Source organism: Centrocercus urophasianus, unplaced genomic scaffold (assembly GCF_019232065.1).
Source record: "Centrocercus urophasianus isolate 14NV4802_14NV808 unplaced genomic scaffold, USGS_Curo_1.0 seq_12, whole genome shotgun sequence".
Taxonomy (NCBI): domain Eukaryota; kingdom Metazoa; phylum Chordata; class Aves; order Galliformes; family Phasianidae; genus Centrocercus; species Centrocercus urophasianus.
In genome coordinates, this window is record NW_024884364.1 from 53,643,247 (window position 1) to 53,670,609 (window position 27,363).

General features: G+C 40.1%; 2 protein-coding genes across 9 annotated transcripts in view; one reads left to right on the plus strand and one right to left on the minus strand.

Moving 5' to 3' along the window:
- GTPBP6 (GTP binding protein 6 (putative)) lies at positions 1-10,883 on the plus strand. Its single transcript, XM_042809876.1, has 10 exons — positions 1-391; positions 2,396-2,533; positions 2,988-3,058; positions 4,720-4,850; positions 5,727-5,797; positions 6,259-6,417; positions 8,162-8,370; positions 9,146-9,294; positions 9,607-9,759; positions 10,201-10,883. The coding sequence occupies exons 1-10, from the start codon at positions 1-3 to the stop codon at positions 10,340-10,342; spliced, it is 1,614 nt and encodes a 537-aa protein (XP_042665810.1). The 3' UTR covers positions 10,343-10,883.
- Positions 10,022-27,363, minus strand: part of PLCXD1 (phosphatidylinositol specific phospholipase C X domain containing 1) — a 25,748-nt gene continuing 8,406 nt past the window's right edge. For 3 of the 8 annotated variants that reach the window (XM_042809879.1, XM_042809881.1, XM_042809877.1), the window contains exons 2-7: positions 26,398-26,539; positions 21,929-22,065; positions 19,351-19,479; positions 18,000-18,155; positions 13,356-13,539; positions 10,022-12,747 (exon numbers count right to left, since the gene is read on the minus strand). In XM_042809879.1, coding sequence (XP_042665813.1) covers positions 12,455-12,747; positions 13,356-13,539; positions 18,000-18,155; positions 19,351-19,479; positions 21,929-22,065; positions 26,398-26,509 — 1,011 coding nt within the window. In that variant the 5' untranslated portion in view covers positions 26,510-26,539 and the 3' untranslated portion in view covers positions 10,022-12,454. Of the gene's footprint in view, positions 12,748-13,355; positions 13,540-17,999; positions 18,156-19,350; positions 19,480-21,928; positions 22,066-22,804; positions 22,937-25,852; positions 25,916-26,397; positions 26,540-27,363 lie in introns of those variants that run through there. The other 5 variants (XM_042809884.1, XM_042809883.1, XM_042809882.1 and 2 more) reach the window with 5 other exon arrangements.

The following is a 27,363-nucleotide window of genomic DNA, read 5'->3' on the forward strand; positions in this document are numbered from 1 at the left end:
ATGGGGCCCGGCCGCCTCTCGCGGGCGCCGCTGCTGCTGCTGCGCTGCCGCCGGGCGCTGAGCGCGGCCCGCCGCCCCCTGAAACCGCCGTACAGCCGCTCGCTCGGCTCTGCCGCCGCCGCTGCCCTCCGCCTGTGCGCTCCTCAGCGGTCTCCGGACGGGCGGGCGGGCGGCAGTGGGCGGTGGAAGGGAGGAGCGGGTGCCAGCGGGGATGATGATAATGATAATGACGACGATGAAGATGAGGAAGAGGAGGAGGACGAAGAAGATGACGCAGAGCTGGAGGAGCTGCTCGGCCCCCCGCCGCTCGGGCCGCAGCTCGGAGCGCACCGCGTGGCTGTGGTGCAGCCGGCGGTGAGGTGGGGCCCGAAGAAGCCGCTGCTCACCACGGGTGGGTGGGAGCGACGGGCGGGCGGAAGGCGGCGTCTGCAGCCTTCCCGATGCTCCTGTGGGGTTGGGGCAGGCGGGAAGGGCTTGTAGCCATTCGGGCTGCGCTCTGTCAGCAGGGCAGAGCAGGGAACGAGCGGCCTTAGGCAAGTTATCGGGGTAGTGAAGGAGTGGTTTTGTGCGCTTAGGAACACGAGTCGCACGGAGATGTGCTGGGTGCCCCGTCCCTGGAGATGCCCAAAGTCAGGCTGGACGGGGCTCTGCACAACCTGGTGTAGCTGTAGTCCCTATCCCTAGTGGCCCTGTTCAGGAGCCTGCATGCTGCGAGCAAAAAAATCTGCACCAGTGAAGGAGACGGATGTGCATGGCCATCTGGAATGTGGCTTATCTTTCACATCTCTCATGCCACTGCTGAAATGCACCACCTGCTGCATCACTGTGCTCATGTCCACTGCTTGCTCTCCATAAATGCTCAGCATGCATTGATGACTGTCAGTGGGTGCCATTTTTTTCAGCATGGAGGAATTCAGCGACACACATTTGTTTCATCTGCACTTCCATGTTAGACGCTATTGTGTCAGGTTGTCCCTCTGCTGCCATCTGTCATACAGCAACCATATGTAATGGAACACTGGTGTGAAGGTCCAACTTCAACTGCCATACCATTAACATCTGCTTCTGACGTCATGGGCCAACTTCATTAAATAGAAAGCATTACTTTTGGAGTGGCCTTCATATAAAGGCACCTTTCGGTCCAGTTGTACAGAATAATAGCAGCTGAATCTACTGCTCTTGATAGACCCTTGTAGCCCATGTTATTTTGTACAGGGCTTTGCACCGGAGATATTTAAAATGAACAAGATTGAAATCTGTGCCCTTAGCACGTCAGAAATCAGTGTAGATATTTACATGAACAAGTGCCAGTGGAGTTAGCGTTGGGTATCTTAGTTGTTACCCTCAGAGTGTTTGGTATGATGCTATGTTGCAGTTCTAGGAGGAAACGTTGTTGCTAACACACCAGCAATTGTGGTTTAACCCTGCAGGTGGCTGAGCACCCCGCTGTCTCTCACTCAATCCCCCCCTTCCAAGTGAGATGGGGAAGAGAATCTGGAAAGAACAAAAGTAGAATTCATGGGTTGAGATAAAACTATTTACTAAGCCAGAAGAAAGGATAACAGATATGATCATGTATATACGTATTTATACATTCATAAATGTATGTATATACGAATGTATATAATAAGTGCTGCACAAGCAGTTGCTCACCACTCCCTGACCAATGCCCAGCTAGCCCACCAAAAAGCAGAACAGAGTGAGATGAACTTTTCCCCCCTTCAAAACTCCTTCCACATGATGTCATATGGTATGGAATATCCCTTTGGCCAGTTTAAGTCAGCTGTCCTAGTTTTTTTCCCCCCAGCTCCTTAAGCCCTTTGCTGAGAGTGGCCTTTGCTGTATACAACACGGCTTAGCAGCACCTACAAACATCAGTGTTGTCAACATTGTTTTTCTTCTAGAATCAAAATTACAGTATCATACCAAACCCTCTGAAGAAAACAATTCCATCCCAGCTGAAACTAAGACAGCAAAGTTGCAGTATTAATAATTCTTTACATATTGCTACAAAAGAGCAAGGAATTAATCACATATTTTTGTGCTCGTCTGAAGTAAGTTTATTTTAAACCCAATTACTCGTCTTAGTTTTTAAGACTAAAGCACACTGTTTAGGCAAAAGGCTTTCTTGATTATAAAATCCAAAATTCTTCAAAATCAAGAACCATAAAAATAATTTACAGTGGCAGCAAGATGCTTTTGTGTAGTAAAATTACATCAAACTATGAGTTTAAACAGCTCCTTATGCTGCTGTTTGAAATAGTTAAATTAGTAGAATTTAGGTGTTGACTACAATCTTTCCCTGTTCCTGCACGTCTTGTAGTTACTGGAAATTTAAGCAACTGATAGGTTTCAATCTTTTTTTTTTCCTTTTTCTGTGTGTGTGTTTCTAAAGCTGAATTACAGGTTGCTGAAGCCGTTGCTCTTGTAGATACCCTTCAGAACTGGACAATTTTAGATAAAATAATTATTCCTACCAAAAATCCTGACAAGAAGTTCATTTTTGGCAAAGGAAACTTTGAGGCTTTGACAGGTAAGAACTGAGATTTTTCAGCACTGCATCTTTGTCAGAGGAAACCTTCTATAGCTGAACTATTTGAGGATAGGTATAAACACTGAGGAAGAGTAGAGGAGTTTTGTAATCCATCCAATAGCTTTGCTAACAAATCAAAGTGGTGTTTTTAAAAGGTAACAAAAGCAACACCAAATAGAATTGACTCATACTTATACTTATACTCACACTTATTTGAAAATATGTCTGGCAACTTAATCTCTATGTTGAAGTGATTGGCATAAGTGAGAAGGGCAGCTGTTTTTGACATAGTGTGAAATCAGTGCAAGTACGACTGTTCTGTGGTCAAGGAGTATGATGTCATTTGGTGTTTTACGAGCTCTGTGCTCAGTGCAAAGTGGTTTTATATTCTGTATATTTCAAAAAGAGAATCGACCTTTAACTCTGCATTTTGTATTGGCAATCCATCTTCTAGAAAAGATTAAAAAATTACCCCACGTGACAGCTGTCTTCTTGAATGTGGAAAGAATATCTTCAGTAACAAAGGTAATTAAATATAGTATCAAATCATATTCTTTGCACAGTGTTATTTGGAAGATGCTGGTGATACCAGTAGGGTCAATTCTGGCTCTGAACTTGCAAATGATGATAAATGCAGCCAGCTGGACTGAATTTTGTCAAAAGCAAGCTTAATTCCTGTTATGTTTCTCCAGATGATTTAAGGGTATTTCATACAGCCATCATGCATGAAACTTTCCTGCAGCCTAATGGCCATTTAGACTTTGCTCCAACTTCTGCCACGGGCTCCATGTAAAACGTTGGAAAAGTTACTTTTATACAAAAAAAGTCTTTTATACAAAATTGGGGTGAAAACACTGCTCTTGTGAAGAAATGTCAAGGTTTTGGATTAGATGCATGCACTAGTTCCTGTACCTCTGTAGATGTTGGATCTCTTTTCTGTAGTGCTACGGTTGCTGTATTGTATGTGAGCTATAAATTGAATGTGAGCTATAAATTCAAAGCGAGCCTGTATTTCAATTTTTTATATATTTGAACTTTAATTCCTGATGATTCTTAAAAAGAAAATGTATTGTAAATGGATAGATTGCTTGGGGGGAGAAGCATGCTTAGCTGTTCAGCTTTTTTTTACTTTTTTTTTTTTAACATTGTGGTAGTAAAATAATTGGCAGATGAACCCTAATGCTCTTTAAAATACTTAGGCAAAGTAAAATAAATACTTACTAGCTTTTTTTGCATGTACAGTGTCATCCAGGGTGTAAAATAATACAAACACTGTAAGCAAACATTAATCCTTCGCAGATAATTTTGAATACATTCCCTGGATTGTAAAATGAGTACAGATAGATACCTTTAAGAGACAGTTATCTTGAGCACTTCAATTTACTGATGAAACAGAAATTGAAAATGTTTCACAAAGGTTACCATCTACTTTTTATTCCATAATTCCGAGTTTGTCTTTTTAGTATAAGATTTACTAAAAATCTGTTCTCAAATCTAGATCTAAGTGCAATTTGATGGGGTATTAATTCAAGAAAGTATATGAGAATCAAACACTCAGGTCATTCTGGATCAAACACTTACAGATCATTCTGGATTTTAGAGATGGTGATGGGAAACTGCTGCATACTTTAAGTACTTTAACTCTCTTTTTCTGAATTTGGGCAGTTTGTGGTGAGGGGTTTAGTACTTCAGGGAAGGCTGGTCATGCAATAATTGTCCTGGCTTCCTCCCTGCCTATATATATATATATATATATATATATATATATATATATGTATATATATATTTTTTTTTAATATCAGTAACTGTTCTGCTTTTTCTTTGTTATCCATATCTTTTGCCATATGAGCTTTTAGTAATTATTTTTTTGTAAGGGCTTAACCACTGAGATTTTTCATTATTTAATGCTGTGAGATGTCCTGTAAGACCTGTTTTCAGAATCTATTCAAGGCAATAAAAGGATTCTTGTTGAATTAATTGGACCTGCATGTAAAGTTCTACCTTCTAAACTCATCTTTCTTTCTGCCCTATCAAAATTTTGGTTTGGGGTGCTCATAATCATTATCCATCCATTTAAAGAGAATCCTCTGAGTCCGGCTAACCGTAATCCTGTGTACTAAGTGATTTACTGATATTCTGTTATTGGGCAGAAAACGTCTAGTTTGTTTTGTTTTACATGGCTAAAGAAAGAACTGGAAGATGCCTGGGGTGTGAAAGTCTTTGACAGATACACAGTTGTGCTTCATATTTTTCGTTGTAATGCAAGAACTAAGGAAGCAAAACTCCAGATTGCGTTGGCTGAAATTCCACTCCTCAGGTACCTCAAGTTGTCCAAAGTACATACTGATATTTCTGTATTTTGTGACAATGTTTTTACACTAACAGTATAGTACTGTACTGTAAAGAAAAATGATGCTGTTTTGGTTGTTGCATCCTATTCTCAATCGTTGCCAGGAGCATATGCTCTGGAACAGGTTGCCCAAGGAGGCTGTGGATGCCCCATCCCTGGAGGCATTCAAGGCCAGGCTGGATGTGGCTCTGGGCAACTTGTTCTGGTAGTTGGAGACCTTGCCCATAGCAGGGGGTTGAAACTAGATAATCCTTGTGGTCCTTTTCAACCCAGGCCATTCTATGATTCTATGAACATTGAAATATTTGCTTTAATGTAATTGCCTCAAACTTGTACAGTACAGAGTGTTGAGTAAATAATGTTACAAAATATATTTCTGCTTGAAAGTTCCTGGTTCTTTCTAATGTGGAAAATGGATTGCAAGATTCTATACAAATTAGGATAGATGTATTTCCTATATAAAATGAATAGTTATAATGAGGAAAGCTATAAACAAGAAATATTAAAGGCACTGAATTTTATTTACGAATTAGAAACATCTGTATATGGAAGCTGGTGTGAGTTGCATGGATGTATCAGTCATCTTTGGCTTTCTGAAATTTCAGAACAACCAGTATAATTTACTGAGATGCATCGTTTTTCAAACCACAGCTGGGGAGCCAGAAATAATGGATTTTTTCACCAGGCAGTTTTTCCCCATGAGCAGTCTTTAGTTACACCTATTTCTTCTAGTGTTTTCATCTGTACTGTTAGAATGTTTATAGTGCTACGTATTTGCTAGCCATTTTTAAGATAGCTTTATTAAAGTAGTCCACTTGTAATTAATTATTACTGCACTGCCAGGTCAAATCTAAAAACTGAAGTGTCTCATCTAGATCAGCAGAGAGGTGGATCAAGATACATCATGGGCTCAGGTAAAGTGGAAATATTTTCATGAATTAGAGGATTCTTTTTTCTCCATAATTAACATAATTAATTACATCTTATTTTACTGGGGGAGGCTGGGAGGAAAGGCAGTTTGTGTTCTGCATCTTACTTAAGTGAACGTACAAAAGATTTGTGAGGAAAGTAACCTTAATTGTGACCATAATAAAGCTTTATTATGGTCAGTAAAGCTCAATAAGTGGCCATGGGCAAATTATTTGTTACCACAGGAGAACATTCATAAGCGTACATGGTTATTCTAAAGTTCTTAGTGTATGTTTTAATAAATATTTATCACTCTGATTCTATGTTTGGCAAGAGTACATAGTTTTAGTTGCTTATTTATAACGTCATATCCTCTAGTGGCAACTCACTCCCTTTCCAGATGTCCAACTCTTATTTACTGTTCTGTTTTAGACTGTTCTGCCAGTTACTCTTACGTATTTTTCAGGTGAAACTTTCATGGAGACACAGAATCGTCTCTTGAGAGAAAAAGAACTTAAAATTAGGAATGCCTTGGAGAAACTAAGAAGAAAAAGATCTTTGCTCAGAACTCAGCGCAGAAAACGCGAGTTTCCAATTATCTCAGTAATGGGCTATACTAATTGTGGTAAGCAAAAGCAAAATTGTAGCACAAAAGCTTACCTTGTCTAATTTTTAATAAGAATGTCTAGCCAGAATCTGATTTTAGTATAAATAGGCTTTGTATTTTAAGTAAGTTTTAGATTGTGTAATGAGTGTATGTCAGTTAGGTTATAATTAGAAAAGCAGATAATGTTTGTTACAGTAAGATGTTTCTGCGGACAGGTTCTGGAGAAATTCCTAATTCCTATTGTGTGAAAGGATTTTACGTTTAGTGTTGAAGACTATTGCTAGTGTCCTGTTGTTGGGCTCCTCACTGCAAGAAAGGCATTGAGGACCTGGAGCATGTTCAGAGAAGAGTAAGAAAGCTGTGAGGGGTCTGGAGCACAGGTCTTATGGGGAGCGGCTGAGGGAGCTGGGATTGTTCAGTCTGGAGAAGAGGATGCTCAGGAGAGACCTTATTGCTCTCTATAATTACATGAAGGGAGATTGTGGTGAGGTGGGAGTTGGCCTCTTATCCTATTAACTAAGAGGAGATAGAAGGAATGGCCTTAAGTTGAGCCAGGGGAGATTCAGGTCGGACGAGAGGAAAAGCTTCTTCTCCAAAAGTGTGGTCAGGCGCTGGAATGGGCTACCCAGGGAGGTGATGGAATCACTGCCCAAGGTGTTCAAGAAACATTTAGATATTGTACTGAGGGACATGGCTTAGTGGGGAAATACTGGTGATAGGTGGCCAGTTGGACTGGATGCTCTTGGAGGTCTTTTCCAACCTTAGTGATTCTGATTCTATGACTCTGTTATGGTAGAGAACAGTACAGGTCACTAGGTAAATTCAGGAGAGGTGGGCAGCTAATCTGAGAAATTTAAGAGACACTGTAGCTTTTAATTGATTAATGTGTAGTATTTAAAGAAATACTTTTAAGATAATGTAAGTAAAGTCAAAGCGCTTTTTTTGTAGGTTTTTTTTGGTTTTTTGGTTTTTTTTTTCTAATAGTTTACAACTCATACGCAAGGCATAAATTGACATTGGACTAGACACTTTTTCGGTTTATATTATTTTAAAACTACTTCATTTTATTATTCAACATCTTTATTAAAAAGAAACTTACCTTGCACTAATTTTATAATCTGTTACACTGACACTTTTAAGCTACTTTTAAAAATGAAGATTCAACAAAACATCTGTGGTAGAACTTTGCACACATAATGGAAGTACTTTTAGCTAAAGTATTCCATATGTATTCTAGATAATGACTGGAAATTCTGTGAAATATTCATGAAAAGTTAAGTCCAGTTCTAGTCTTTTGTTCATGACAGAACACCTACTAAAAGCATAAAACTAATTAAAACATATATTATTAGTGCTTCTGGTGGTTATTGGATTTAACAAGGAAATATTAAATTGTTTAATTTCAGAACAGAAGTACAGAGGAGTTTTGAAGTGTTGTCACTGGCATGATTCTTTAGGTAGTCTTAGAGGTAAGATGTAGGTAGATCAGTGCAGATCTGTTCAGTCTGTGATCATCTCATGATTTCACAGCAGAACCCTCAGATGTGTTCTTAAATCCAGCTCCAAGTTTTAAAAAGTTAAGATTATCTTGGATTTCATGACACAATATAGATAACAAGTCATAGGTTAGACTTGACTTAAACTAGCGAACTAGATACAAAAGGATATGTTACACCATAAAACTCACCTGAATCTTGCAAATTAAAATTTTACTTGAAGTCATTAAAATTTTCTCTTTTTGTTTTGGTTTTATTTTAATTAGGGAAAACTACATTGATCAAAGCCTTGACAGGGGAAGCAGGAATTCAACCCCGAAATCAGCTGTTTGCTACTCTTGATATTACTGCTCATGCTGGCTATCTGCCCTCACATATGGCAGTCATATATGTTGACACTATTGGTTTTCTGACTGATCTTCCACATAATCTGGTCGAGTCCTTTTCAGCTACATTAGAAGAAGTTGCTTACTCAGTAAGTAGTTGACTACAAACATTAAAAATTAAATCAGTTTTCTTTTAGGTAATCTTTGCCCCGTCAGAAAGGGGGAACTTAACTGGCATGCTGTTCTTTGTATCTGATGTCCTTAATAACATGCTTTTACTTTTGGCAAGTCCTGAAGTGGTCAGGGCATTGGACTAGGTTTTATTTGTATGTCTCTTCCAACTGAACTATTCTACTCTCCGAGGACAGAGATATAAACAAAGCTTGTATCCTCAAAAATAAAGAAATTCAGTGGTAATTGGATGCCCAGCCGAGTAATTCTGGGGATTGGAGTGTGTAATAACAGGAATTTCAAAAGCTAACTGCAGCTGTCACTTTTGTTTTTTCATGTGTTAGGTGAAAAGCAATAAATTTATGTTTCATTATTGTTTTCTAAAGTTTGAGACAGTGTCTGGAGCAAAAATGCTGAAATATTTTGAATGCAAATATTGAGTTTTCTTGGTTTTTATCGTGGTTTGCCTTAAATTTGTGACATCTCTAATCGTATATGTTCTTGAAACTGGTAACTTTTATATAAAACTTCCTAAGTGAATCACCAGTAGCAGTATCTCAAGAGCTATGGATAAGGAAAGTATTGATTTAATAGCATTCTGATAGTTCATTTTATAGTGTTAACCTGACAGAATATTTTCTAGTGGATAGAAAAGTAGCTTGTATAAAACAAATGCAAAAATAGTATGAAATCTCTACAACCCAGTAACTGAAATGTTCCATTAAGTAACTTCTGTATATTGATGCTTGCTAGGATCTGATAGTTCATGTGAGGGATATTACTCATCCTGAAACCATCCTCCAGAAAGCAAGCGTTTTATCAGTTCTGAAGAATCTTAATCTTCCAAGCCATTTGCTGGAATCAATGGTAGAAGTTCATAACAAAGTGGATTTGATAGAAAGGTAAGCAAGAGATGTCACATGTACTTAAACATTTCTTATGTTCTGGATGCTTCTCAATTCTAGAAGAGAATACACACTTCTGAATACATGTTTTTCCATCTTTACATATACAAGTTTTTCAGTCTTTACAGATGTAGCCATGGTCTTAAAAGTTAATTTATTATCCTTAAATTTCAAAAGAAATCACTTGTGTCATACAAGAAGCAGTCTCTGTAGAGATGTGTGACGTAACACAGCTAAATTGTCTGTGCTTGGAATATTTTCACAGTCTAATCTTGACTTAAAAACTTGTGGATAATTATTACTTTTCAGCTATGAACCCACTGAAGAAAATGCTTTAGCTGTTTCTGCTCTACATGGGCATGGTTTAGAAGAGCTGAAAGAAGAAATAGAAAAAAAAATTCTGAAAGCAACGGGAAAGAAGATTCTGACAATTACAGTCAACTTACAGGGACCTCAGCTAAGGTAAACAATTTTGAGTTTTAAGGACTTGAGACTTAAGAAGGACAGATATGAAACTCAGTCTTACAGGTCTTAAATTTGCCAAAACATACCACACTGATTTTAATTTTCTTTAAGAACTGTTGTGATAATTGTTTGATAGCTTATTGAAAGTAGCCACGGCAGATACTGTGTTTGTACAGTAAGGTAACTTTTTGAAAGACCATTCCACCTGGTCCTGGAGCCAGATTTCTGGGGAAAAAATCCAAACCAGAGATCTGAAACATTTATGTAAATACTGTATTTTATTTCCAAACAGCAAGTAGCAAATGAAAAGTTAAGTGAGGAACTTCATCTTTTATGGCGTTGAATTACTTAGATTGGAACACGTAGACCAAAAACAAAGATCACATTTTGTGCACTACAGGATACCTTTAAGATGCTAATACACACTCATCTTTACAGTTGGCTCTATAAAGAATCAACGGTTCAGGACGTGGACGTCATGCCTGATGATGGTACAGCCAGGGTGAAGGTGATCATCAGCGACTCTGCTTTTGGCAGATACAGAAACCTCTTTCCTAGCAGTAAGATTTTTGTAGCATGAAATCCTTCTGTCAAAAAAGACACTGATCTCTTTAAGAAGACTGGAATTAAGCTAGTGGCCTGGATGCTGGAGAGTTTATTTCTTAACCAGCTGATGCTTTCGACACATTGTAGAAATGGACAGTGATTCAGAAAACTTTTGTTTGAAAACAACAGCTTTGAGCTTCATTCTGGCAGCAAGAGCAAGAATAGCAGTAATTTTTATGTTGGAATAGTTATTGACTCTGAACCTCAAATGTGGAATCACAGGATGGCATCTAAGTTAACCTTCAGGAAAATACTACATCACATAAAGACTTTAATCCCATTTTTCAGAATAAAATATTTGTTACAGACAAGGTGTCCCTTGGTCATCAAAAAATGAAAGTTACTGAAGAAAACACTGTTGCCTGTATATAAATAATAGAGATATTTCCACGTATTCTGCTTGAATATTTACTTAAATAAATGCCATTTATTACTGCAGTGAAGCAGAAACAACACTGATGTGTATATTTAAGCAAGTAATAAAGTGAAAAGTGAGCTGTGAACATCTTCATCCACAATACCCACTACTGTGTCAATTCTTACAGAAAAAATGTCAGTATTACTGAAAGGAGAAACAAAACTGTATTTCAGTCTTTAGCACACAAAAAAAGATTTATTAGGTAAAGAGACAAGACACTTGAAAGGTACAAAAGATAGGCAGAAAAACATTCTGAGTTAGAACAGCACTTCGTGCATGTGGAGGCTATTTAAAAAACCAAACTGAATGACTGCTCTATATGAAGTAAACACAAGTGAGATCAAGCATAAACAGCTGTAAATAACAACTGTAAATAAGCATTTAGAAAGTCTTCTAACTAAGTGGAATGTTTGGTTTTCACTCCTACATAGTCTGCAATTGTGGGAGACTGCATGAAGAGGTAGCATCTTTGCCTTTCATCCCTAGAAGTGAAAGGTAACTTTGATCTGGTATCAAGTAGCAATCCATTTGGAAGTTAGGCAGCTACCTACTGCAAACACAACATCTTGCCAGACACTTCAACTCAATTTCTATGTGTAAAGTGCATATAAAAAGTGAGGTATGGTGATGACGCTGCATAGTAACTTTATACAATGCCTCTTTTGTGTTAGCCCTGATCTTTGTCCTTTCTCTTACCTTCATGATCATCTGTTATTGCACAGTTCATTTAAAAATTAGAAAAATAGAATTAATTTACATAAAACAGTGTTTAAGCAAGTAAAGAATACTTATCAAGAGGAAAAAACTATAGTACTACAAAAATATGTAAATAAAGGAAGATCAGTCATGAAACCTCACATAAGCATGATGATCCAATGATCTGTATTTTTAGAGCAGTCTAAGTTCAAGCAGACACATATGAAACTAATTTCTAATGTAAGAGGTGTTTTTGCAGCTCCTAAAATAAAAACATTTTACTGCAGCAGACAAAACTGTCCATGGGTCTGGCTGTGGCAGAACTGGCATCGATGATAACAAGAACAAAGTGTTCTGTTACACATCTCTTAAAAATAGTAGGAATGTTGTGACTACCATGCTGGTGAAATGGTTCACAACTGATATTCAGCACATGATACAGCTAATACTAGATCTCCAGATTGATATACATATAAAGATTGTGGCATGTAAGAATATCAGTATCTTTGATAGGTTAAAAAAATTTTTTTCAATTGCTCACTTGTATATTCAATACAAACCATGAAAACAGCAAGTTAGTTTCACACTGATAAAATACTGATAATTGGGGTTGCAAGTATGTGCAGAAAGAAAATAAAATCACAGAATTATTTGTGCAGTTAGTGACATTTCTACTTCTTGCTCATATATTAAATAGTTCTTGAGACTTTCAATATTTTCAGCTGCTACAGGATCTAAGCACCTCCCAAGTAAATTATGCCTATTCCACATTTCTATAATGATTTCAACAAGATCTTCCTGCTCTCCTTTTTCAAGGAAAGACTTTGAAAGCCTGATGATTTTGAGAGAGCTTTTCTTAATGAGCTTTTAAAAATCCCTGGTTTAAGTTAACCAGATCTTTGTGTAGTCTGGGATGTTTAAACCAGGAAATATTAAATGCACACAAAGTCCTTTCAGCTTTTCAAAGATTTTTTAAAGAGCTGCAAATGAAATGCTCTTTGTTCCAGACCCTTTGCTGGGACAGTGTAACTGAGGATTAATTTTGGCGTTAAGTTCTATTACATCTCTGACAAAATCGTCATTTCCTATGAAGTCTCCAGCAATGATGTTAATACATTCTTTCTGTGGTCCTGGATACTGCTTCCTCACCCAGATTTTCAAGCATGGAAGACTCCGGAGTGTCATTGTCTTCAGTGATCCGAATGGGTGTACAAGAATGTACCTTAAATTTTCGGTGAGGTTAATCCCCGCAACGAAGAATGTTTCTGAAACAAAATATTGAAAAGTGACACATTAAATACTCCTCTGAGGAGAGCAGAGACTGCTCAGCATTGCATACACTCAAGGTCTGGTTCACTGGGAATCATTCACATGCTTAAGAATCTTTCCGTATTGTTTCACAGACCTAGAACTGTTTCAGGGGCTGTCTTCCTTTATGCTATTGTGTGCCATACTGCTTTTTCCTCATCCTTAGAGCTGTCCAAAGAAGTAAAAGCCAGCAAGTACTGGGCTCAGACAGTAGTCTCTTATGTGTGACAAGGCATTGACAGCCAGCTGGCTGCCCTGCAATGAGGGGAAAGGGCTTGTGCTCTTTTCCACACGATCCCATAGATGAAGGAGCTGCTGCAGTGGTACAGCTTGCGTATATACATACACTTGTGCACATGTTTACACAACCAGGTAATACAATGTGCAATGTTGCACTCACCCATGGGTGGGCAAGAGCACTCAGCAACGTGGAAGTGCCTAGAGCATGCAGCACACACAACAGCCTTCTATCCCTCAATGCTACAAACTGCCAGTCAACTATTTCTATGTGGTTTGCACTACTGTACGTGCCCCTGGTTTGCTTCAAGTAGCCCCGTGTGGGTACCTGGACGGCCCATCCGCTTCATGGCTTCTAGAAACTGGATGAGAGCACGAGTGGTAGTTTTGTTTCCCCACCAGTATGGGATTGCAGGCCACAGCTCACAGTGCTTCAGCACTTCCAGATCTTCTTCATACGAGACTATAACCTGGTAGCCATGCTGCCACATGGTCCGCAGAGTCGGAACCACCTAAGGGAAGTTAAGTCCGGGTTGAAGTCAGCAGGAGCTACGAGCCAACAACATCAGCACCCCTGAAGTTCAGATATCAATGTGCAAAGTTGCCTTGATAGCGAGGCACAGATTTGGTTCAAATAATGCTGCTAAATGTACATCCAGACAAGCTGTTGGATGGGTTGCAAGCTGAGCTTTTTTTTGAGTGCATCACCCATTCTGCAAGAGGAGCTAGGAGGACAAAGGCCTACAGCCATCTACAGAAAAACACACAATGAAACAGGAATGGTTAGAGCAGCACTGCCACACAGATCCAAGTTTATCGCCAAAGCCATTCGTGAGAACTCAACTGTTCAGACTCAGTAAGAAAATACAAATCTTAGATGTTGATCTGACTTCTGTAAGGGGAAAAGTTTTGGAAATTGGGAAACCTCAGTCATTCTGAATTGAGAGAAGGAAAAACTCTTGGAAGAAAACCAGATTGTCTGACACAGGTCTGTTTAATTTAAATGTTTCAGTATGAAATTAAATTTTCCAGTCCCCAAAAGTTGTCACTGGACAGAGTTGATTGGACACCAGTTTTATTTATTCATTTATTTATTTGCAAACCCAGTATTTTAACAGACATTTTGGGTTTTTGCTGTGTTGCTTATCAAGTGGAAATGGTAGCTTCATGATGTTACAATTAACTTCTCACTTAAAATAAAGACCAAAGTGGAAACATTTTAATGCAAATCTTTGAAGAGAGCCAGAATGAACATAGAAATCCCTCTTGCTTCATCCATGAAAGAGAGTGTGAGCTCCAGTTAAATCAGAAAAATACCTCAAAATTAAGACATAAACAACAAAATGAGCTACAAAATCTGTGATTGACAGAGGCCTATGCTTTACTGCAGCTGCCTTTCTAAAGCTCAAACCTCTTTAAAAAAAAAAAAAAAAAAGAAAGAAAGAAAAGAGAAAAACATCACCAGAAATGTAACATATGAGCACAGGTGCTTATTTTGCCAACAATGCAGAGATGAAACTGTAGAAATCTGACAAAGGATCTTTAAACTCAAATAATTCAAATCAAAGGCAGTTACAATTTTAAACACAATATAATGTTGTCACACTGTGGTCTGTGCCAGTACTACAGATCTCTATTTACAGCTTCATAAGTGCTTTGACACTTAGTTTCATTTGACACCAGAGCTGCAGTCTTGAAAGACAGTAGACATTAGATGATTTTAAAACAAGTGAGCAAGTATGAGGCTATGTGATGTTAAATCTGAATTTGTGATTCTGAAAAGGTTCCTCAGCCACCTAACGTGCAAAAGTGTCACCTACAGAAATGGCAGGATCCACTGTGCTGGTCACACACCCTCTGGAGATGAAAAGCATTCCTGGAGGAGGGCAATACTTGCCTTCACCCATCTCCTCTGCCCATTATCCCTCCCGCTGGAGGCAACATAGAAACATTCTTTTTCTTAGAATCACAGAATCACAGAATGGCCTGGGTTGGAAGGGACCTCAAGGATCATGAATCTCCAACCCTCCTGCCACATGCAGGGCCACCAACCTCCACATTCAATACTAGACCAGGCTGCCCAGGGCCCCATCCAACCTGGCCTTGAACACCTCCAGGGACGGGGCATCCACAACCTCTATGGGCAGCCTGTTCCAGCACCTCACCACTCTCTCTGTACAGAACTTCCCCCTGACATCCAACCTCAATCTCCCCTCCTTCAACTTAAAACCATTTCCCCTTGTCCTGCTGTTATCTACCCTTTCAAAGAGTTGACTCTCCTCCTGTTTGTAGGCTCCCTTTGGGTACTGAAAGGCTGCAATGAGGTCACCCCACAGCCTTCTTCTCTCCAGGCTGAACAAGCCCAGCTCCCTCAGCCTGTCTTCGCAGAGGAGGTGCTGCAGTCCCCTGATCATCTTTGTGGCTCTCCTCTGGACTGTCTCCAACAGCTCCCTGTCTTTCTTGTACTGGGGGCTCCAGGCCTGGATGCAGTACTCCAGATGAGGCTTCACGACGGCAGAGTAGAGAGGGACAATCACCTTCCCGTTCCTGTTGGCCACCCCTCTTCTCATGGAGACCAGGATACCATTTACTTTTTGTTGCTTTTCTCCTTTTTCTTTTTTTTTTTTCCCATTTGCTTTTCTTCTTCAGTGACATGACCTCAGACTATCACCTTCCTTCAACAGACTACCAGCAACAACTTGTCCCTCTTGCAATTAATCACTTCTTTTTGTTTTGGAACTGGCCATGCGTCTGAAAACAAATTTGGTCATCCTCTCCAGTCTTGCTCTGCTCAGCCACAACTTACACACTCAAGATACATGAGAAAACAATAAAACGTTTTCACTCAGGTCCTCCGTTATTCTGTTGAGGCCTGAATTATCAGAAACCACTAATTTTGCTGAGAATTGTTCTATTTTAACTCTGCCATACAAGATGCTTTGAAATGGTAATACTCAGCCCTTACTGATCCACCAGCTTCAAAGGATTAATTCAAATCGCAAACAGGGTCATCATTATCCTGCACCCTCACATCTCCAGAGAAAACCCTCTGTGCCTGCGCATCTTTGAAATGTTAATTGTTTAACTGCTAAAAGCTCCCACACCTTGTCAAGAGAGGAAGCTAAAAATCTCGGCTTCTAAAATGTAGCAGTCAAATAATTTCCAATTATTAAAATTAAAGCTTTTCTAGAGGTTTGGGTGACTGAAAGCTTATTAGGCTGCCTGGAAGGTCAGCTCTAGCTAAAGTGGAGGAAGGAAAGCCAAGGCCACTACTGTGGCCCCTCTCTGAAGGCAGCTGCTGGTGTCAGCACATTCCCAAGTGGACTATGATGCACAGAAACCCCTGCACCAACTTGTATCCTGATGGCAGCTGTAGCAGAGAGCTCCTGATTTGGACTGATCTACTTTCTCCCTTCTCACCTGCCACCTCTGGCAGAAATCTCATGAAGCTCAGTAAAGGCAAATGCAGTGTCCTGAGCCTGGATGGAGTAATCCCACACACCAGGACAGATTGGGGACCCATGTGCGAGTCCACTGTGTCCAGCTGGAGCTTTCCCAGTACAAAAAAAGACTCAGATGTGCTGAAGTGAATCCAGCAGCATGCAACCAAGGTGAGCAGGGGCTGGAAATTCAAATACAGGCTAAGAGCTGAGTCTGTTCAGCCTGAAGATGAATATGGACAGATCTCACTATTGTCTGCAAATACCTGATGGGTGGCTGTAGAAAAAAACAGAGGCAGCCGCTCCTCAGAAATGCATGCCAAAAGAATGAAAGTGAACACTCACAAGGTGCCACAGAAAAAATTCTGATTAGATATACGACAAACAAGTTTACTGCGAGAGTGGTCAAACTGGATCAAGCTGCCTAGAAAGGCTAAGGAATCTCTACCTGCAGAGCTATCCAAGAATGGACAGGATATGGCCCAACACGGCTTTGAAGTAGGTCTGGTCTGCCAGGTGGGGTTGAATTCCAGAGTTCACTTCCACCTAAGTTATATTATTCTGATGCTATAAATACCACCAAATGACTTATAATCATTGCTGAAAAGGAAGAAAAGGCATTCGTCTGAATTCTGTCAATAGAAGAATGTAGTCATCTCCATCTAAAACTGAAAGCCCTTGCCATAGTCTGAACTTCATTTATAACAACACTTACTCACAAAAATCTGGCAGACTAGCAGATAGCAGCTGTATCCCTACTATGGTCCTACAAATCTACACATGTGACAGTCAAATTTAATTCCCTCCTCCACACTATGCTTTATCTACTCAAATTTATTAGATAAAGACCTATCCCTGATGCAGTAAATGCTACTTTTGCTAGGAGAAAAACACAAGAAAAGCAGAAGATAAAACTCTCAACCAAACACTTCACTGTGTCTTAGTTTCAGCTGGGATGGAATTGTTTTCTTCAGAGGGTCTGGTATGATGCTATGATTTTGATTCTAGAAGAAAAACAATGTTGATAATACACCAATGTTGATAGTTACCGCCAAGCAGTGTTGCATAGAACCAAGGCCATTTTCTCAGAAAGGTCCAAGGAGCTTGGAGGAGACAGAATTAGGACAGCTGACTTGAACTGGCCAAAAGGATATTCCATACCATATGACATCATGTGGAAGGAGTTTTGAAGGGGGAAAAAGTTTATCTCTCTTTCGGTGCTCAGGGAGCCAGCTGGCTGTTGGTCAGGGGAGTGGCGAGCAACTGCTTGTGCATCACTTGTTATATACATTCACATATAGATAGATACAGATATTCATAACTATTGTCTTTTCCCTTTTCTCTGTCTTAGTAAATAGCTTTATCTCAACCGAGTTCTACTTTTCTTTTTTCCATATTTTCTTCCCCATCCCACTGGGAAGGGGGGAGTGAGCAAATGACTGTATGGTGCTCAGGCACCTGCAGGGTTAAAAACCACAACACATTGTAATACATCATCCCTTAAAAGAAACAGAGAAAGATCTCATACTTACATTTCTTGGACACAATTTACACTGGAAAATCTGTTTAATACACTTAATAAGATGACAGTGAAGTTTCTTGGTTAATCCATCAAAATTCCTGCAGGCCAAGATAACAACTTCCTGAGGATGAGTTTCCAACCACTTTAATACTTCCCACAGAATATCCTATAAGAGAGAGTCAAGGCAACTTAGAAAATCATGCTACGCAGAGAAAAGGAAATAAAACTTTTCCATTAATGAAACCATTGACAGCTGGATAAAACCACAACCACTGTAATAAAAAAATCCATGTAGGTTTTCAGAGTATGAACATCTGGTAGCCCACAAGGTGCTTCAGAGAGAAAAGCCAGAAAAACCTACTTTCTGCAGGTTTGTGCTGATTTACTCTGGCTGTGGGCCTAGCACACTACATTTAATAGCTTTGTATTTTGGTAATACCCATCAATCTCCTTACAGGCAGATTATCAGTAAACTCATCTTCCCAATCTTCTTCAAGGACAAACACAATGTTGGTGGCAAACTGGAAAATAAGGAAAACTCTGTGCTTGCTTAAACACGACAGGATCTGTTTTCCCCATTTGTTACAGGCAATGACAACTTCTTGGAGATCACACATAATTAGCAGAGTAGACAGGCACTACATCTAACTATCCCCTTGAACGTGCCAATCATCATGACATAAAAGGTTCAAATGATAAATATGAAACCAAGGCTTAGCCAGTCAGACTACAAACAAAAGCTGCTTTAGCTGGCTGTGCACTCCCCTGTGCCTGGCTATACGAATTTCACCAAATGCAAAGACAACGTAAACCGGTCCACAGTGAGATAGCACAGGCAAAAGAGCAACTTCACATTACAGTCTTCATAGGATCTGACAGTACTTTAATAATGGGACACAGACTTGAGTCTTGCAGTGAAACACTTATTCCTATTCCCTCCCCCCCCCCCCCCCCCCCCCCCAAAAAAAAAGCTTCTGTGATTTAGTAGGCTCTTAATACTTTCTTTTTAGTAATGTCTGCCTGTACTGGGGAAATATGACTGCCCCAGATAATAGCATCCTTGGACTACACAAGATAAACCCCAGAAACATAAGGCACTTGGTAGGGCATAGGTGGTAGAGAACAAGGCACAGCAGTTCCAGTTTGAGGATAAGAAACTGATCAACCTTGAAACCTTAATTACAACTGCTGAAACTAGCTCAGTAACCAGCCCTGCCAACTTTCTCTAGTTCAAAGTCCTCCCATTAGGAAAACAAATAACCTATTCAGAAAACCTTGGGGAAGCATTTTCAGATGTGGATGGCCTTTGCATAAAATAAGCAGCACCATGTGTATAGCCATTCCAAAGACAAGGACAATACCTGTACAGTAACTGTTGTGTATACCATATGCACGAAGTACAAATTCATAGATGGATCGCCAGCCTTGTGGGCAATCCTAAAATCCAGATATCTAACTCCGGCCTCAAGTTGCTCCGTCACAGTTAGCACCTGGAGAGTTAAACAGAAGACAAAGGTTCTGAGAGTTTGAAAGGGGTTTGTTCCCTTAGATCAGATAACTGGAAAAGGTGTACCAAATTAGCCCTACCGTTTCCACATCTTTCTTCTTTAAAATGGCACTGTAAGGTACGAAGTCATAACTTGAAATTATTCTACTATCTAACAAGAGGATCCTGATTTCCCTGTGGAATATACTCCAGATATAGGCTAGATTAGTTTCAGACCTCTGCATTTGTTGTCTTCTCAAAGTTAAAAGATCCATTAACCTGCGCATAAATACGCAATCTCTGTTCACAAGGCTATTTGTATGAACAAATCTTGCAGGATCAGCACCTCAGAAACTCTGTATTTATTTTATTAGATCAAAGACTTTACCATGGTTGTCTCTACGGACCTCACTCATCCTCAGTGGAAGGAAAAACAAAAATAGAAAAAAGTACTGGCTGTTGTTCTCTTCTTAGGATAAAGTCTCTTTAAAAATTTGAATTAACTCGCAGAAGTCCTACAAACAGGCCTTCTTCTGTCTTGGATTTATCTCCATCTGGCTTTGAGAGCTACACGGGACAGGTTACAGAGCTGAGTTTGGGGCAACATGTCCCAAATGACACATCTCCTATATTTATCATGGTCCTCTTTCACTAAGAGAGAATAATCAAATCAATTCAATACATTGAAATCCTACTTTGTCTCAGTTCAACCTGCTTGCATGGACAACACTATTAGGTTTCAGAAAAAAAAAAATAGATTGTACTAATTTAAGTCAGATAGGATTCAATTAAAGCGAAACCAGTGCAAGGTGTTGTGCCTAATAACCGGTTTTGTTAGTGCTGGGACAGAAATTAAGACTTCTGGCAGGATGTTCACCCTGCCTAGCTCTAGACATCCACCTTTATGCTCCTGGAGGGGAATTCCATCTGAGCTGCACATGCCTTCAAGTGCTGAGGATCACAGGAGCTGCCAGCATCATCCTCCACACTGCTTGGTCTCCTCAAGGCTGGAGAAGCCAAAGGAGTGATCCATGCCCAAGACTGGCTTCCACATGGGGTGCAGAAAATGTATGGCTGTAGGTCATATGTAACCTTTGTGGCCAGAAAGTGCACCAGACTGATTAATTGCTGTGAACTGCCCTTTGGACAAATTTCTTTCTTTCTACCAACTGACTGGGAAAACTAGAAAGATTAATCCCCCTAATTAGTCACTTGGATTTGCATACTAAATCAGACAGCACAACTATTGCCTCCAAGTTGAAAAAAGAGGATGTTTTGCAAAGCAGTGCAACTCAGCACAGCTATCTCACACCTGACATCCAGGTTGAGAGCTGATGTCAGCCATTGCATAGGAAAGATACGGGCCTCCAGGCTGACACACATAACAGCCAGGGCTGGGGCTTGGCATAGGGCCATCCAGGAACGTGCGGGTCCTGCCAGCAGCAGGATGCCTCGGTCACTGCTCCAGATACCAAGGGACAGAGTCACCTTCCTGCAGGGACGACCTGGCACTAAAGAGGATAGGCCTGCAGCCAGGTCTTCCCCATCTGCCAGGTCACCTCCCACTCAGCAAGCTGGGCTCCGACCAGAAAATGACTGTAATGATGTATGGAGCTTGTTTATCTCCATAAAGACCTTGTCCACCAGCAACTGGCAGGTGAGGAGGTATCTGAATTGGCATGAACTCCAAAGTTAAAAAAAAAATGGTTCAAGAAACGATAAGCAAGGAAGCCTAAGGATAATTATTGCCACTTCTCAATTATTCAGTTTTAAGTCACTACTAATGAACTACTCCTTCAAAAAGAACGAAAGTGAAAAGATTTCTGGTGCCTCTTTGATGACATGAAAGTCCGTTCTTCAGAAAAATCTTCAAAAGCGCTAACTTAAACTATGATCCCCAATTTCATCTTTAGCATACATTTGTGGGGAACAGCAGGAGATAACTGCTAGCTTAAAATTCAGTTGTTTTATAAAAATGAAATAAACCTTAAGTGAAGTGTCAGACCTTCATTCTCTTAATCTTTAAAGTCCCCTCAAATGACATTTTTGCCTTTGCAGGTCGCTGAAATATTTACACAATAAAGCAGTGCAAAACAGGCACTTCACACAACAGTGACAATAAAAAGGACAAGGCTTTCTGAGTTAAGTGCAAGAAAAGAAAAGCCTTCTACTAACTTACTTTGATTAGGGTGATACTAAACGTTAATAATAACAATAAGAAAACTGTAAGGAAGATGAATTTCTAGCAGTCAATTCTAAGCAACAACTTTGTGAATCCTCCCTGTCCAAGCTGAATGACTTTTCCCTACAAGCGAAGATCTGGTATCCACAGCACTGGTACTTCATGACAGCTGCTGGCTGTTCTCTCATTGCCTTATGGGAGAACCGGACCACACTTTGCACTTCAGCATGACATTCAAATGTGTTCAGGCTTGAGAACATCAGACATTTACCTGTGTTATGGACCACTTCATAATAATAGGGCGTACAATGCAGGGCATACATTTATTTAAAAACTTCACCAGCTTGGATTCATTGCCACTAACAGCAGAGTTCTTATCCAAGCAGTAGGTCATAGTGTCATGACTACCTGCAGAATAGAAAAATAAACAGAGAAAACATGTCATTTCTTAATGACTCAAGCACCACAATGCATGACTGCATTTCACACACACACCTGACTTTCCTCTTCATTTACAAAACAAACATATGTTGCCTGACAGCTTATGCAGTTATGGCATAAAGGTGAGCTCCTACAGAGCTCACTTACCCGGTCTTATTAGAGTGAAATCCACATAAAAGGATGGCACTGCAACTTTTCAGTATTTTTCATTAAAGCAGATCCCACTTAAACTACATATCACTGTTGATATCTGCCTCATATTGCATTAAAACAGCCCATTTCAATGAGTGTCTTCCACCAAAACAAGTATCTTGTTGTGAACGCTCCGTTTTTTGGGGAAATAAACAGCTCACAGAATCACCAAGGTTGGAAAAGACCTTAAAGATCATCCAGTCCAACCATCATCAATAATACTCACTAAACCATGTCCCTCAACACAAAATCCAAACGTTCCTCGAATATAGAAGAGTATAGAACAGAAAATAGACAGTAGGAATGTACCAAGATCATAAGTCCAGCTGCCTGATCAACGTGTCTCTTTAACACTGACAGCCATGGGGCATCAATTACCTCTCTAGAAAACCTATTCCAGTGTTTCACCACCCTTACAGTAAATAAATGCCTCCTAATGCCCAGCCTGACTCTGAAGCCTTAAATCTGAAATACTTCTTGTCATAAAGATTCATTTACATATGATACAACTTACAACACCTTCAGGACAGGCAGTCAGTGATCTTGCTAGCTTTTTCTGTTCTATTATTTCTTCTCATTTCGTAAAGCATCAATAAGAACAGCTAAAAACTTGATGACCTGATTTGCTGGGATCTTTACAGGGTATCTGCAAGGAATTTGCAAATCATTTTGGTTTTTTTTTAAATCCTCTGTTGAACAAAGCAATCACTGATGCTTGAAACCAGCTTCTTAAAAGGTCAGTCTAAACTGGTGCCAGTGGCAATATTTCTAGTAGCCAAAGCGAAAGGACAAGATCATATCTGAAATAAAGAAAATTCTTTGAAACACTCAATAATAGAACAAGACAATAAACTGTTGTTCACCTTTTGAAATCTAGTTTATGTCTGCATTTTCCTGCTTTAAATGACCCAACCAAGGTTATCACAGATGGAGGTTGGCAATGAGGACATTCAATCAAAAGAGTTTGTCTTAAAAGATGTATGAATCAAACCATCAAATATCCATGGATGAAATCCAAGTCTAAGAGAAGCGAACATGATTCCATCAATGGGTGTTGCATCTGCTGATGTCATTATCATGGATAATAACTTTTCATTTAGGTGTCTTCATGTGACATCACTAAGTTAAAATGAAGAAGGATATACCCACAATACAGCAAGTCTGATTCAAAGATAGCAAGATAGCACAAATCCAGGCAGCTCCAAAGCTTTAAACAACTCTTGTCCTGAACCTGGTGCAACACAGTGCCAACTGCTAAGAGTTGCATCTGTCTCCTTATCACGTATTCAGAAATCACATTCTCAAGTTTCTTGCATGCCTTGTTATCTTCTCTATCTGAGATGAGCCCAGTCATCTCATAACCCTTAGGTTATGACACGTTTATCATGCCCTAATGACCGGAGGGCAAGGCTGCCTTCTGTGGGGAGATGAGTAAGCTCCTGCTTCCAAATTGGGTTTCCTTCAGACATTGCTCCCTCTGAAAACCTGCTAGAGCTGTCTTGACCTCGTTGGTCTTGTTTTGTTCTATTCTGATCTGGGCTAGACCAGTTTAGTAGGTCAGCTGGAGAAGAAGCTTTCTTCCAAGCTACATGAGCTGCAGTGCACAGCAAAATCATCCAGTAGTGTTTGTTGAAATTGACTTGTCTTAGAATTAAAGAATAACCTGAGTTGGAAGGAACCCACTGGATCAGCAACTCCAACTCCTAGCTACACATAGAACCAGCCAAAATTCAAACCCTATGTCTCACAGTGTTGTCTAAATGCTTCTTGAACTCTGGCAGCTTGGGGCCAGGACCACTGCCCTGCAGAGCCTGTTCCAATGTCCAACTACCCTCTCAGTGAAGAAACTTCTCCTAATACCCAGCTCGATACTCTCTGACACAGCTCCATCATTCTTTCGTTCTTTCCTTCTTGCCTGTCCACTGTGAAAACAACAAACATTCACGAGAATACCACTGATCACTGTTAGGAGAAGAGTCAAGAAGTCAAAAGCACACATCGAGTTCTCAGCATTTTTAGCAAGAAACACCACTGTGAAAGTGCTTTAGAAGTAACATGGTTCCTTTCATATCAAGGAACACTCACTTTTTAATGATTTTTGCAAGAGGAACAATATATAAAAATAAATAAAAAAAAGAATTACTTATCTTCTATCATAAGATAGATACTTATTTTCTTATCTTGTTGCTCTACCTCCTGGTTGCCTCCTGTCATGGAGTGACAGCTTCAGTAGACAAAGAAAGAGCAACTGATATAATCTACCTGGACTTCTACAAGACCTTTGATAGGTTTCACATAACATTTTTTGTTTCTAAAGTGGAAAGATAAGAATTTGAAGGGTAGACTATTCAACAGAGAATGAATTATTTGAATGGTCGTGATCAGAGGGCCGCGGTCAAAGACTCTGTCCAGGTGGATGTCAGTAATAAGCTATGTCCCCCAGGGGTCTGCACTGGGACTGATGCTCTTCAAGATCTATATCAACAACCAGGACAGTGGGATCAAGCACACCCTCAGCAAGTTTACTGACATCAACTTGAGTGGTGTGGTTAATAGATCAGAAGAAAGAGATGCCAACCAAAGAGACCTGGACAGACTTGAAAAATAGGCCCACAAGAACCTAACGAGGTTCAACAAAGCCAAGCACTGCACTTAGGTTAGTGCAATCCCAGGTACGATAGAGACTGGGAGAAGAACAGAAGAACTGGAGAGCAGCCCCTTGGAGAATGGCTTACAGTGGTGGACAAAAAGCTGCACATGAGACAGTAGTGTGTGCTTGTAGCTCAGAAGGCAACTGTATTTGGGACTGCATCAGAAGACTGATGGCCAGCAGAGAAAGGGAAGATATTGTCCCGCTCTACTCTGCCTTTTTTAGACCCCATCTGCAGCTCTGTGTCCAGGCCTGGGGCCCCAGCACAAGAAAAACACGAAAGTGTTGGAGTTGGTCAAGAGAAGGACCACAAAGATGATCAGAGGGCTGATTCACCTCTCCTATGAAGACAGGCTGAAGCACAAATCTTGTTCAGCCTGGAGAAGAAAAAGCTCCCAGGAGACCTCACTGTGGCTTTCTAGCACTTCAAAGGAGCTTATAACAAGGAGGAAGACTGACTTTTCACATAAGCAGATAATGATAGGACCAGGGAATGGATTTAAACTAGAAGAGGGAAAAAATTTATTAGATACTAGGAAGAAATTTTCACTCAGAGCATGGTGAGGCGCTGGCACAGCTGCCCAGAGAAGCTGTGGTGCCCCATCCCTTCAGCACCCATGTTGGATGGGGAGGTTGGATGGGGCCCTGGGCAGCCTGAGCTGGAGGGGGAGCAGCCCTGCCTACAGCAAAGCACTCAAGAGCTAACAGTCCTCCAGCCAACAGTCTTCCCTCAAGCCAGTGAAAGCAGGTTCTCCCAAAATCTCTTTAGACAGAATGAGGAAAAAAAATCTGTTCAAGACAGCAGAGAGCAGTGACCAAAAAATAATAATATTTTTTTAAAAAAGCTTTTTTAATAAGCAAGTCTGATTGTAGCGCCAATGAAGATACCAGCTATAATGCAACTATATTTACCCATAATTGGATACATCTAGTTTTCAGAAACAGGGACCAGCAGCTATGCAGTAAAGTCCTTATCTACATTAACAAAAACAAATACATTAATTCCAAGTCCCCACCCTCCTTCCTTCTTCTCTTTTTTTTTTTTTCCCTCCCATAACTTCCCAGCCTCTTTCAAACAGTGCAAAGAAACAATAAGCTGAAATGTTGTCTCCTTTTGGAGTCATTTTAATTAGAAAAAAAGTGTTAATAACACATTAGAAAATTCCACCATAGCCAAACTAAAGAAATGCTCAGATTATTAACACTAATCTGACATGATGATGCATACATCCTGCACATCTTGATGCTACAGAAGTCCCTTCCCTTAAGATCTTCTCCCTCCCCTCTAAGAAAACCTCCAAAATACTCCCCCTGGCACTTCTGCCTGCCACAGACCCAAATGGAAAAAAAAAAAAACAAAAAACAAAAACACCCTTCATGAAATAAAACAAGCAGGATGTTCCAGTGCTTAAATGACATGACTTAAAAAACAGCACAGAACAAAAGTTAATCTTTACCTGGAAGAGATAAGTTAAAGAGGGGAGTATCCCAAAGCTTTTCTGGTAATTTTGACATCCACTGAGCATTTTCATGGCACACATGAATGGAGGTTTGCAAAGGGCCTTCCATCAGTACTGTCCTAAGACTTCATAGACTGTCCTGGGAGGGGAAAAAAAAAAAAGAAAGGAAGAAAAAAAAAAGAATAAGATTTGTTAAATTATTTCACAATGCCATTGGACCTGTGCAGAACGCATTTATTCCTGCTATAAAACAACAAGCTTTCAAAAAGGTCATGAGCTTTGCAGTCACAAAACTCACTGCTTTAGACGACACTCTCCCAATGTGATGCCACAGGTACATTCTGGCTTCAAGCTGGCAAACCAACCAACTGGAAGAAGAATGGAGCCAAAGCAAACAAGGCTCTGATGGTGTGGAAAAATGATTATCTACGGAGGCTACTACAAATCATGAGAGGCAGCCCATTTCCAGTAAGAAAAAACGTCTACTTCCTGAATCCTTGACAGAAGGAGGACTGAGTCTGCTGCCCACAGGGCCCTAGGGATCACAAAGCACCACACCAGCTGCCAGACCAATGCCTTTATGACAAGTCCTCATTTTTTCTATTGGACAATGGATTTTCACATCAAGATGAGGCTTGGGGTCAAAGGGGAAAACTTCCATCTTCTTATTCTGTTTTGGGAAGATCTCTTGACGTTTGTTCTTATCATCCCTATGGAGCCCATGATTACGAGAACTTCAGCTGGTCAGACTTTCCAGAAAGCTACTCTGGAACTGTTCTTCTTGAACATGGATCTCTCCAGGATCTTTTGTAAAGTTTGCAATGGTCAGGAGTGCCAGCAGATGAACTCCAGCTGAGAAATCATACTAACCCTCACTTGAGCACACTAGAGTTAATCTGCTTATTTTTCACTTTGTGTTCTCTTGAACAATGCAAAACATGAAGACAAGCTTCCTGTGTCATT